Consider the following 13,044-nt stretch of genomic DNA (forward strand, 5'->3'; position numbering starts at 1 on the left):
CCCAGGCAATAGGGCCAGTAGGATTCAGTAGCTTCAGTGGAGCCAGAATCTGGACACTTGGCCTAACTTGTGAAGTTTAGGAATCTGTGAATATGTAATTGGGATAATTTTCTTTGGAAAATTTAATCAGATGGTGAGCTCATGAACATATTGTGACTTTTCTCTATCTTCTGGTATAATTAACTGCTCTCCAAGCAACTGAAGAAAACAGACTTTATTTAGGAGGAAAAATATTTTATTTTGCCCATAGTCAAGTTAATTAACCCCAGCTTTTCTCTTCTCTGTCTGTAAAATGGGAATACCGTATTCTTACTTGGTTTTCTTCTTTATTTTACTGAAGTGCAATGAGGATGAAAGACTTTAGACAAGCGAGTGATACACCTCCACCTCTCTAATGGGATATTATGGGGAAAGGGTTATAGCAGACTTATTTCTCTGATATTCAGGTATGGAATTGGCAATCAGAGGAATATGTCTTTCTGCAAGCCCATCAGGAAACTGTGAAAGACTTTAGACTCTTGAAAAATTCAAGACTGCTTTCCTGGTCGTTTGATGGAACAGTGAAGGTAATTTGAAGCACACATTTCTTTTAAAAAAATATTCTAATATTGATCGCATTGATTATATCATGACAGCCAAAAGCAGGTGGCTGATATGTAAATACTTAAATTTTTAAATTTCTAAAATAGAAATGCCTGTTTTCTGTCTACTGCAGTCATCCATCTGCTGTGTGTTTATGAGCATTTGTACTAAAAGGCACTTAAAGAGGTCAGAACAACCAATGTGCTAAAGCTCTTGGTTTATAGGATGTCTTCTGGCTGTTTATGCTCAGTAAGACAAAATGTTCTTAATTGTCAACTTCTGAGTTTTTCCTTGAAGGTATGGAATATTATTACTGGAAGAATAGAAAAAGACTTTGTCTGTCATCAGGATACAGTTCTTTCTTGTGATATTTCTCCTGATGCAACCAAGTATTCTTCTACCTCTGCTGACAAGACTGCAAAGGTAGGCCAATCGGTTGAAAGTTATTTGTTATGTATTATGAGTCCAACTAATGTGTAAAACAGAATAATAAGTTTCTGTCCACATGTCTGTCTCATTTTGTGAATTTTTGGAGGATGCCCATTGACATTTAGTTTGTGTCAAATAGATTAAGTGAATGACATTGAGGATTTTTGATTTCTCCCTTACTGATAACTTTTGTCTGTTAGTAATCAAAGGCAATGTCTACTGAATATTTTAGGCAATAAAAAGCATTGAAAGAGATTTACATTTAATTGTACACCCACAGTAAATTTTTTTGTAATTGATGTAAATCGATGCTTTTAAAAATCACATTCCAGTGAAATGATGCTGCCTGGTTGGGGACATTGAATACTCCATTCTCCATTCTCTTCTTTTTTCTCCATCTTTGTTAATGGCATCATTATCTACCCGTCTTTCCAAACTGTGAACACTGGAGTTGCCTGGGACTCTCCTGTCTTTTGTGCGCTATTGATTACGCCTCAGTGTCTCCTGGATCCTTGTTCTCTTCCTTGTCCCCACCCTGAAGAGCAGGCTCTCCTTTTTTATTGGTGGACCTGCCACTGGTCTGTACTTCCTCCGGTTTATCTTCCCTACTGCTGCCCGAGTTCCCTGTTGAAACTCTTCTGTGACCTGATGGTTTATAAGCTCAACTCCTTAGCCCATCACCACCTCTTTCTGCTACATTGTTCCCTCTGTGCCAGACTACTACTTCCATCTTTTTGTGTGCACTGTTAACTTTCACTTGATACAACCTTGTATCCTTTTTTACCTGGAAGCATTATGACTCATTCTTCTAGACCTAGATTTAAGGTCAGTCCTTCAGTGAACCCTTTCCTGGCCCTCAGGCAGGATTAGCTGCTCCACCCTCAGTGTTCCTATGACATATTACTCATGTTAATTTACTTCATACCACTGTTGGCTCAAACATTTATGATTAAACTAGAAACTTTTCAAGGACAGGGACTGAATCCAGTTATCTTTACACCACCAGTTCTTTGCTCACAGTGCCTGGAACACATTTTCAGTTTAAGCTTGTTAAATGGTGATGACAGAACCACCAGGGAGAATATTGGAAGGAAAAGAACAGCCTTTGGCTGCTAAGATAGTAGGATGGTATAGGGACTAACCTTTAAAGTACTCTTGCCGTACGTTAGGCCCTTTGCTAGGAATTTCAGTCTCTATTATCTCATTTAATTTTCACTCTATAGGTGCTATTGTCTCCATCATACAGATGAAGAAATTGAAGCCAGAGAAGCTTATGTGGGTTGTCCTAGGCCAAGGAACTAGTAAATAGTGGAGCCAGGACTCCACTCAAGCCTGCTGTACTCCATAGACTGCTTTGCTATTCTTCCTTCTAAGTCTAAAGTTAAGGAAGCTGTGACTTTGATCCTTGAGCTTAAGTTTACTTGAGTAATTAAAGGGAAACTCTAAAAAATGAACCAGGTTGCTAGTTGGCATTTGGGCCTCTCATGAAAGTTTATGAACTGTTGAATGTTAGAACTTCATATGATTGAATTTATGGCTAACTAGCACTCGAGGCAGGGTTTATAGATGCTTATTTCGAGTGTATTTACTATTCCTAAACAATCTGAATTGCCTTCCAGATTTGGAGTTTTGAGCTCCTTTCCCCTCTTCATGAATTGAGAGGCCACAAAGGCTGCGTGCGCTGCTCTGCCTTCTCTGTGGACAGTAGCCTGTTGGCAACTGGAGATGACAACGGAGAAATCAGGGTAGGGTGTTTGCTGACATGAAAGCACTGCTCTCCAGCTTTGGCTAGCCCTCTGTACCATATCTGGGGCCTTTGTTAATGTGACAGGGAAGCACAGGCCCCAGGGTTCTGGTTGGATGAGGCATTCTTTGTTCTGTTTCTTATGCACATTGTGTTCACAGCTGCACTTCACTGCAGAAAAGAATTCATTTTAGAGTTAAAGTGAAGCATTTCCCATGTATGTGAGGAGGCAGATGCCCTAGTTATTTGCAGTTGATTCTGTGCTGTTAGCTTGAGAATGATTCATCTTAATTCTTGGACCTGAACCAAAGATTGTTTTTAGTGGCAGAATGTGAGGAAAATAATTTTTGTAAATTGTTGTCTAGATTATAAATGAATTGCAATTCTGCTGTTTCCTGCACTGAAAGGTCTCTTTAGGACTATATCCATTAGGTAGTCAACATTTAGAGTGGAGCCTATTGCCTTCCTCGTGGGATTGTCTGCCTCTGGTTGTGTTAGAAGGATTGGGTGGTTGATGGAAAAAGTTTGGGCATTGGGGGTGGCTGCTTTGGTAACTGGTATAATCAGGAGAGTCTTGTTTTTTGTATGTTATTTTGTTCGTTTTTTACGAAGCAGGAATGAAAATTCAAGGAATAGGTAGGTATATAATGCAGAAGAATGAGACAGTATGCATTATGCAGGAATAGGGGCATTATCAGATAGACTTTCCAGGAAAATTAAGATTCTCTTGCTTGAGGACTAAGTAACCAACCTTCTGTATACCATTCTCATAAATGCCATGCCAGCCGAAGGGGCAGGACTGCTTTGGGAACATTCATTTTGCTCTGAGTTTTCACCTCTGGATGAAAGGGCTCTTTTACTGGTTATGAGGCAGTGTTTCATTTTCCAGAAACCCCTAAAGGTAAAAATTGTCTCTTTAAATAAGGGTTATTTAAAAATTTTCTTTAGTACATTAAAAAAATTTTCTGTTTTTCTTGATTTTTCAAAATATAGGAAAGCTATTAATTTTTTATATATATATCTTCTATCTAGCTGTCTTACTGAATTCTTTATAATCAGTTTTTCCATTTGATTCTCTTGGATTTCCCAGGGGACATTTACAAATGATGATTTTGATTATTTTCTTTTGCTATTTATGCCTCTGTTTTTCTTATTCTGATGTATAATTTCTTTGAAAAATTAGAGTACTGCTCATATATTAAGTATCACTGGAAATAAATGAAAATATTAATATCTATAAATAATTGGGTTGTTTTTAAGAGCTTAGTAAACTAATCTTAGTGAATGTATGTGTATATGCTTGCTTGCTTGTTTATTTTATACATATAAAATATAAAAAAATACATATATATATATATATATATATATATATATATATATATATATATATATATATAAAACCTTACTGGGACTTAACTGTTTAAAATATATATACTTCAGGTGTTTGAATAGTGTCTGTCAATATTCTTAGTGGTAGATCCTGAACTAGAATTCTTTGTTCTTTTGAGGTAGTTTATTTGTTAGGCCTTTTTTGTTTATTCCTTGCTTCTCCCATCATACTCTTTTTTTTTTTTGAATTTTTAAAATTTTTGGTTGCGTCGGGTCTTTGTTGCTGCACGCGGGCTCTCTCTAGTTGCGGCGAGCGGGGGCTACTCTTCATTGAGGTGTGCAGGCTTCTCATTGCGGCGGCCTCTCATTGCAGGGCACGGGCTCTAGGTGCGTGGGCTTCAGTAGTTGCAGCACGCAGGCTCAGTAGTTGTGGCTCACGGGCTCTAGAGCGCAGGCTCAGTAGTTGTGGCTCACGGGCTCTAGAGCGCAGGTTCAGTAGTTGTGGCTTGCAGGCTCTAGAGCGCAGGTTCAGTAGTTGTGGTGCACGGGCTTAGTTGCTCCACTGCATGTGGGATCTTCCCAGACCAGGGCTCAAACCCCTGTCCCTTGCATTGGCAGGCGGATTCTTAACCAGTGAGCCACCAGGGAAGCCCCATACTCCTTTTATTCAGTGAAAGAGTCACAGTATTCTAATCAGTCACTCTAAGTCATTTAGTTATTTTTTTGGAGTATAGTTAATGATAAATATTGTAAGTAATGCATTTTAATTATAATTAGTAATTTTAAAAAATTTGCACAGGAATGTAATCTAAAAAAATTCCTAAGGTATCACTGAATTGTAATTATATTTTTTATTTTATTTTATTTTTTTTTTGCGGTGTGCGGGCCTCTCACTGCCGTGGCCTCTCCCGCTGCAGAGCACAGGCTCCGGACGCGCAGGCCCAGCGGCCATGGCCCACGGGCCCAGCCGCTCCGCGGCATGTGGGATCCTCCCAGACCGGGGCACGAACCCGTGTCCCCTGCATCGGCAGGCGGACTCCCAACCACTGCGCCACCAGGGAAGCCCGTAATTATATTTTTAAGAAAGATTTCCAAATATGTTCCAAATGAGATAGATAGATATATAAAACTTCTGAGTAACCCTGTTAATGAACTGTGTATTGTTTTTATAGATATGGAATGTCTCAAATGGTGAGCTTCTTCATTTGTTTGCTCCGATTTCAGTAGAAGAAGGAGCTGCTACTCACGGAGGCTGGGTGACTGACCTTTGCTTTTCTCCAGATAGCAAAATGCTTGTTTCTGCTGGAGGATATCTTAAGGTAAGGGTTTCTCAAAGACTGAAAGAAAAGAACAGCCTGTATCCTACTTTCCAAATTATTTTCACTTCCTGTGTCTCAGTTGGGCCTCGTACAACCCATCAGAGAGGAAGGGTGATTACTGTTATCCCGTTCTGAGTGACGAAACTGAGATCTGCAAGGCTGCATTCTTCAGATCTCTTGGAAGTTTTGATGACAGTGTTAGGGATGTTCTGAGTCCAGAGCTCTCATCCTGCCCCAAACAAAGTCTTAGGCGATCAGAATGACTAGAAAGTGGGGTGTTTAACTTAATTTGATTTTCTACTTCACTAATTGTGAGCTGTGTTGGTTGAGTCTTTAAAAAAATTTATTTGTGAAATTTCCTTTCTTAAGTATTAGTGGTAATGGTAGTGGTAGTCGTGGTAGTAATAATAATAAAAATAGCAGCGGCAGCATGTTGCTTTATAGTTTACAAAATGCTTTACTTACATCATCTTATTAGCCAGCTTTGCGAGGCTTAAATTTTATCATTCTTGGTTTGTAGGTGAGGAAACTGATGTTCACAGAGGTTGTGAATTTCCTACAATTACTTAGTAGATTGCCTTATACAAACTTATTATTAGCAAATACTGAGGCCACAGTTGAGCGTGTTGTGGTGCCTCAGGGTCATTTTTTGGTGCTTGCAATCTTTTTATCCATCCACTCACTAAGAATGTATTAAGTGCCCACTGTGTGCTGGCACTGCTACATGGCACAATGTTTAAGACTTGGTTCTTGCCCAGGTGGTTGACAGTCTTTGGAGGAAGCAGACAGTAAATAAATAAAGTCTCTAAGTGTAAGAGGGGTTCTGGGACACATTTGCATAAGGATAGTAGAGGCACAAAGGAGAGGACAGTTCTACCTTTGGGAGTTAGCAGAGGCTTCCATTGGAGGGGAATGCTTGAGCTGAGTCTTGAGTAGTGATTTACTTGTAAAAGGGGTTGAAGATGATATTGTGTATTGTACTGATCACTTAAAATAGATCCCTTATGAATTAGACCCTAATGAATTAGATCTTAACGATACTGTTTTTTCTTACTGAAAACATTCAACTGTAGGAGATGATTCTGATTAATTGTCTCATATAGTATAGATGTTCAAAAATATTTGAATGACTGAATTGAAGTTTTTGGTTATATGGGACCTATGTAGATGCAATTTTATTTAATGTAAAAATCTAGCTTATAAAAAAGATAAATCAGAGGGCAGTTTTTAGCTCTATGAGAGGATGTATGTTATGATTCCTTTACAAGTTTACATTGAAAATACAATGCTGCTTACAAGATGTTGCATTAACCTGTACCTAAATAAAGTACACCTTTATTTAGTTATTAGGGGATTGTGAGACTATCACCACTTGTCCTCCTTTAGTGTAGAGATAAACTGCACTCTTAGTCTGTTCTGAGGATGATTCTTAGAGGAGCGACATTGCTGTCTTTGTGTTGGAAGCTGGGAGTCTTCAGCCGTATTAACTGCTGAAAAACTTAACTGCTCAGCTTTGACACTGAGCTTCTAGAGACCATGTCTTTTGATGCTCTGGGCACCATAGAAGGGTATCACATAATTGTGAGTCTGGCTTACAAGATATGATAGAGATCAGTGACTAGATTTCCAGAGTTCCTGGAGAACCTTGAAATAAACAGCAGAATCGATGTTGAAGTTATGTCTTCAGGGTGAAAGAGCCTATAGCCTATATATTTAGTCTGTATATTTCAGTGGCAATCAGGCTGTTCTTCCTTTTGGTTTGATTACTAGCATGGTTAAACTGGTTGTGATATAGCCCAGCCTGCATCTACCCAGCATGTTCATGAGACTATCTAAGAGCACAGAGCAAATTAAAAGTAAAAAGGAACAGCTGCTGTAATGTCCAAGAAAATAAGCCTTTTGAGTCTGTTTACTTTATAATCCAAGCTGTATGAATTGAATGTCAGTAAGATAAAGTAGGTATCCAGTAGCTAAAAAGCTCTTAACTTTCAAAATTATTCCTATTTATAAGTAAAAAAAAATGTAATTTACTTGTGTTATGCCACAGAGTACATACTGTTAGAATGACAAGAAATCCACATTAATTCATACTCATGAGGAGAAAGGCTGATTTGAAATATGAAATACATGATGATAAATTCAGGTTTTCCATTACATAGAGGCAACAGAATATAAAGGTCAGGAGTGTGAGACTTGGGGCAGACTACCTGAATTCAAAGCCTGGATCTGCCACTCAGTAGCTTTGTGATCTTGCACAAGGTGATTTAGTCTCTACTTTCTCATCTGTAAAATGGGTGTAATAATAACACCTACCTCATAGGGTTGGGAGGGTTAAAGGAGTTAATACAAGTAAAATAATTATACATGGTGGCACATAGTGTACCCTGAGTAAATGTTAGCTATCTTTTAAAAATTGAAGTATAGTTGATTTACAGTGTTTCAGTTGTACAGCAAAGTGACTCATATATATATTATATATATATATATAATATATATATTACAATATAATATATATATATTATATATATATTCTTTTTCAGATTCTTTTCCATTATAGGTTATTACAAGATGTTGAATATAGTTCCCTGGGCTATACAATAGGTCCTTGTTGTTTATCTATTTTATATATAGTAGTTTGTATCTGTTAATCCCAAATTCCCAATTTATCCCTCCTTCCAAAAATATCCCTGCTATTTTTTTTAAATTTACTTTATTCCTTAAAGCAGATTTAGTTTCTCAGCAAAACTGAATGGAAAGTACAGAGTTCCCATATACCCACCCCTTCCCCACGTGCAAGCTTCCCCCACTGTCAACATCCCCCACCAGAGGGTACATTTGTTACAGCTGATGAATGTTCATTGACATGTCATTATCACCCAAAATCCATAATTTCTATTAGGGTTCACTCTTGGTGTTGTACAGTCTGTGAATTTTGACAAATGTATAACAACACGTGTCCACCATTGTAGTATTAATCGGAGTAGTTTCACTGCCCAGAAGTCCCCTGCATAAGTCCTATTTAATATCATTGTCTTTTAGTCCATATTCACATTAGTGGCTGGGGTAGTGTTTCCAAGTCGAGTGGTCTGTTTTAATAGAGGGAAAGGCAGTGGGTGCACTTGGTTTGGAAGCTGGATAACTCTTCCATCTCTGCCACCTGCTAGTGGTGTTGTCCACAGTGACAAGGCCTTTCTTCTCTCTCAACCCTGGTTTCCTTACTTGTTAAGTGAGGCAGTTGGACTAGGTGATCTCTAAGGGCCTCACTACCTCTACGATTTGCCTCTAGCGACTCTCCTCTACAGTCTTGATTACACTGCTATTTTATAAAGCAAAATTGTTAGTCCTGGAAAATTTCAAGTTAGTACATGTTGCTTCATTGAGGTTTACTTAAGTCCACAAGGTATACTTTTACCAGTTACCATTACTAATAACTAATATTAATATAACTAATAACTAATGAATAGTTGACCCAGTCACACGAGCAAGGCGGAATGCTAGGCATTGCCACGGACACAGAAGTGATCATTGCATTCATAATACTCAGAATCTTGATGTACCTGAGGCCTTTTGAAAAGGTGTTCATATACGTGGTCTCTTTTGCCTTCATCTTAGTTGTGAGATATGTAGGTAAGCTTCATGATCTCCATTTAGTAAAGGAATATAAATATTGTTATAATCTTAGTGAATTCAGTAATTGGGAAGAGAAAGGAAGGACTTGGCCAGAGCACCTGCTACATTTGAGATGTTCAGTATTTATTTAGTAAATAAATGTATAGACTTTTAAATAAAAAACTTGGTCATGGGCTCTTGAATCACTCCTGGTGAAAGGGAAGATTCAGTAGAGAGAACATTCTATCCTGCAGCCCGTATTATCAGTAGTCTTGATATCTGCCAAAATTCCTGTCCATTTCTGCAAAGGGGCATTTTTAGAGAAGAGAGGGTCATTCTTTCCATTCCACTGAGAAGGATATGCAGACAGGAGAATTCAGTCCAGCCATGGCCATAATGGGCTTTGTGTAGCCTTCTGTCTGCAGCTCTGAGTAGGCTGCATGTTTCTCCAGCATGCCTTACAGTGGGTTTAGGTGTAGGGTAGCTGTGAGGCAGTCACCAGGGTTAATCAGGAATGGTGGACTGGGTTGATAATACTGTATTCAGCATTAAACCTTAGACATCCTTCCTGGTGTTTGCTTTAGTTTGGGAGTGGGGAGGTGATGGGGTGAAGGATCCAGCTGGCACTGCAGATTGTCTCACACTATAATTGCCAACCTAATAAGAATTTTATTTTTCTCTGAACAGTGGTGGAATGTTGTCACTGGGGAATCCTCACAGACCTTCTACACAAATGGAACCAATCTTAAGAAAATACATGTGTCCCCTGACTTCAAAACATATGTGACTGTTGATAATCTTGGTATTTTATATATTTTAAAGATTTTAGAGTAAAATAGTTAAGCAGCGATGTAAGTTGAACTCTTTTAATTTTGAATTGGAAAAAAAATCCTAATGAAACTGTATTTCAACTTTTTATAAAGCTGTGAATTGTTTTGCAGTATTGCATTCATTACGAAAGTGTTTGTGGTTGGATGAATACTATTAATGTAGCTTTTCCCAAATGAACACACCTTTAATCTTACTTTTCATCATCATCATCATCATTTTTAACAGTTTGTCCTTAAGATACAAATGAAAATGTAAATATGTACCTTGTTATACCACTGGTAAAATTCTCCCTTGATGCATTCAAATTGGTTGACATAATTAATGAGAATAATTTGAAGGAAATATATATTTTAATAATATTATGCAGGCTGTGCCTCAGGGTAGTAGTGGCTTGATTTCTGAACCACATTTACCCCAAGGGGGTATAGTTCTCACAAATATAATCTCAGAACTTACGTGCACCCCTTAAACTTGCTTTAAAAATATTGTGTCTACGTGCACAGTTTGCAAAATTTCCTTTAATTCACTTGATAAGTGAGTCTTAGTTTTCAAAAGTACTCTCTGTGAAGCAAAAGTTACGTGTGTTGGAGTGAGTAGATTTTGTTGGTCTACCTTTTCTCATTAGCTGATGGCAGCCCTGGGCTGGACCTGGACTCTAGCAGTCAGTCTCTGAACTGGGCACTCTCCTGCTTTCTCTGGTTTTTTACATACCAGACTTCCTACTTGACTGAACTTAACCTTTCTTAATCCTCACTTTTCTCTCTTTTTTTAAAGTAATTGCTCCACAGTTAAATGTTAGTAAATCTGAATAATTGGCGAGGAGCCAATTTTAATCATAATTTTTAACAACAGAATTTTTCCAAGATATAGAAAATAGTAAAAAATAATTTTCTGGGCTTCCCTGGTGGCGCAGTGGTTGAGAGTCCGCCTGCCGATGCAGGGGACATGGGTTCATGCTCCGGTCTGGGAAGATCCTACATGCCGCGGAGCGGCTGGGCCCGTGAGCCATGGCCACTGAGCCTGCGCATCTGGAGCCTGTGCTCCGCAACGGGAGAGGCCACAGCAGTGAGAGGCCCGCGTACCGCAAAAAAAAAAAAATTTCTTCTAATTCCATTTACTTTTAGATGAACGGCATTGCTAGTGCTTTTCTCTTAGTGAATTTCAACAGAATTCTCTGTGGTTTTCTACACAGTACTGGAAGAGTCATTGTGACTGCAAGATGTCACCTTTAACCTTCCAGCCAGTCTGTTTTCCTTCTCCTTCTCACCCTCCTTCTCTCCTTCCCTCCCTCCAAGTTTAATCAGGAAAGATAGTTTTGATAGGGAAAAAGCATATCAGCATCAGTAACTAGCTTTTTTGATTTCCTGATTAGGAACTTTAATTGTAGCTTAAATCTAAACATTTTCCCTGAAATATATTGTTAAGGGAAATGGTGATAAATTAGTAATAGATGTGGTTCTTACATAAAAAAAACAACCAAAATTCAAAATTTTTTGTTGCTGCAACAACAACTAAATCAGATGAGTATTAGCATTAACAGTAGGTAAACACTGAGCCAGTTTCTATTGTTGGTGCATATTAGTAGATGTGGGGTAGGTAGGGAGGGAACAGACCCCTCCAGATGTATTTTAGATTAGATGTTCCTATTTAGCATTTGAGGGAACCATACAGAGAGTGAATAAAATATTTTACATTGTTAAGGAGGTTTTTTTGTTTTTTTGTTTTATGGTGGGTTGAGGAATTAATTTAGGGGCTTACTGTGATATAAGCAAATGTGACATGAAAGTCTTAATTTTATAAAAAGAAATTTCTGTAAATGATATGTTCTGCTTAGAGTACCCAAATCATAATTTGATTTGCATACAATGTTTAGGAACTCATTTATAGCTCAGAGTATAAAGTATTAACTTTTGGAATTAAAAGTCACTTGACTGTAAAAGTATAACAACAAACATCAGCTTTTAAAACACCTTGATTGGCTCTTATCTTACAAATAAATTAAAAAGAAAAATGAGAAGAAAGACCAGGTAACATAAGGAAGAAGAAAAGCCTTTCATAGCAGCTTAAGTGGCCAGTCAAGGGGAGGGTTTTGTTTTGTACTTTTGGTTGAGCATATTTTTTTTGTATTGGAAATACATTGCATTTTGTATATATAAGATTTTTTTTTACATTGGATGTGTCTTGTATGTTTTGAAAACTGTTAGTTTTGTATTTATGATACAGCTTACATAATTTTTTGGTGTGTGTTGGTATACATTTTAATACACGAATTTAAAACATTTTATAAAAATAAAATTTCTAAAATATTTTTGAAAAACATTTTCAGATTGTTTCAGACTCCTTCCTTGTCCTTTGTTGATCAGAAAACGAATGTGAAAGAGTCTTCAAATTAAAGCCATCAACTTCTATCCATGCTTTGTCAGCTATCTGTAATTTAATTCTATCAAAATTTTCTTTTTCCTCAGTTTGTCTCTGATGCCTGGTGTGGCTGGCATGGAGAAGATCCTGTAAAGAAGAGAATTCATTTATTCATTTTTTCGTTCAGTACATATTTGTTGAGAACTGCCTGGCATTTTTGTAGGTATTGGGGATATAGCAGTGAGCAAAACAAAGTCCTTGCCCTCCTGCAGTTGGGGGCTAGGGAGAGACAGAAAAAAAGTCAGTCAGTCAAATTTATAGTGATTAGTTGGTATGTAAGTGAGGAGAGGAGGAGGGCTACGGTTCTAGAGGGAGCTGCTTGTTTGGAAGGTGACACTCGAGTTCAGACCTGAAAGGTGAGGGAGGGAGTGAGTCAGGCAAGTATCTGGAGAGAGTCCCCAAGCAAGGGTACAGCAAGTGCAAAGACTGGAAAGTGGGACGGGTTGGTCTGTTCCAGAACCAGCATGGAGGCTGGTGTGGCTGGAGAAGACTGAGCGAGGGGAGCTTAGTAGGAGGTGTAGCCAGCTCTGTGGAGGGTCTCCCAGGCCATGGCGAGGATGTCTACCCTGAGATAGTAGCTAGCGCAGGAGTGTGAGCAGTGGGGAGATCTGACGTAAGCTGTAACTTGATCACTTTGGCGGTGGGAACCAGTTGAGGATCAGCTGAAAGGAGAACAGGTGAGGAGGGAAGCAGGGAGACCAATGAGAAGCTTTTACAATAATCTGGGCAAAATGAAGGCGGCTAGACTGGGGTGGCGGCAGGAGAGGCTGTGACAAGTTGGAT

The 13,044-nt window shown here is 38.4% G+C and overlaps 1 protein-coding gene across 11 annotated transcripts in view; it reads left to right on the plus strand.

Annotated features, from left to right (window-relative positions):
- Positions 1 to 12,638, plus strand: part of APAF1 (apoptotic peptidase activating factor 1) — a 92,394-nt gene extending 79,756 nt beyond the window's left edge. For 6 of the 11 annotated variants that reach the window (XM_049694281.1, XM_049694286.1, XM_049694285.1 and 3 more), the window contains 5 exons: positions 447 to 566; positions 880 to 1,005; positions 2,631 to 2,756; positions 5,257 to 5,403; positions 12,309 to 12,638. In XM_049694281.1, coding sequence (XP_049550238.1) covers positions 447 to 566; positions 880 to 1,005; positions 2,631 to 2,756; positions 5,257 to 5,403; positions 12,309 to 12,614 — 825 coding nt within the window. In that variant the 3' untranslated portion in view covers positions 12,615 to 12,638. Of the gene's footprint in view, positions 1 to 446; positions 567 to 879; positions 1,006 to 2,630; positions 2,757 to 3,540; positions 4,029 to 5,256; positions 5,404 to 9,699; positions 12,163 to 12,308 lie in introns of those variants that run through there. The other 5 variants (XM_004269502.4, XM_049694284.1, XM_049694283.1 and 2 more) reach the window with 5 other exon arrangements.
- Positions 12,639 to 13,044: the final 406 nt, after the last annotated feature.

The sequence above is a fragment of the Orcinus orca genome, chromosome 11 (assembly GCF_937001465.1).
Source record: "Orcinus orca chromosome 11, mOrcOrc1.1, whole genome shotgun sequence".
Taxonomy (NCBI): Eukaryota; Metazoa; Chordata; class Mammalia; order Artiodactyla; family Delphinidae; genus Orcinus; species Orcinus orca.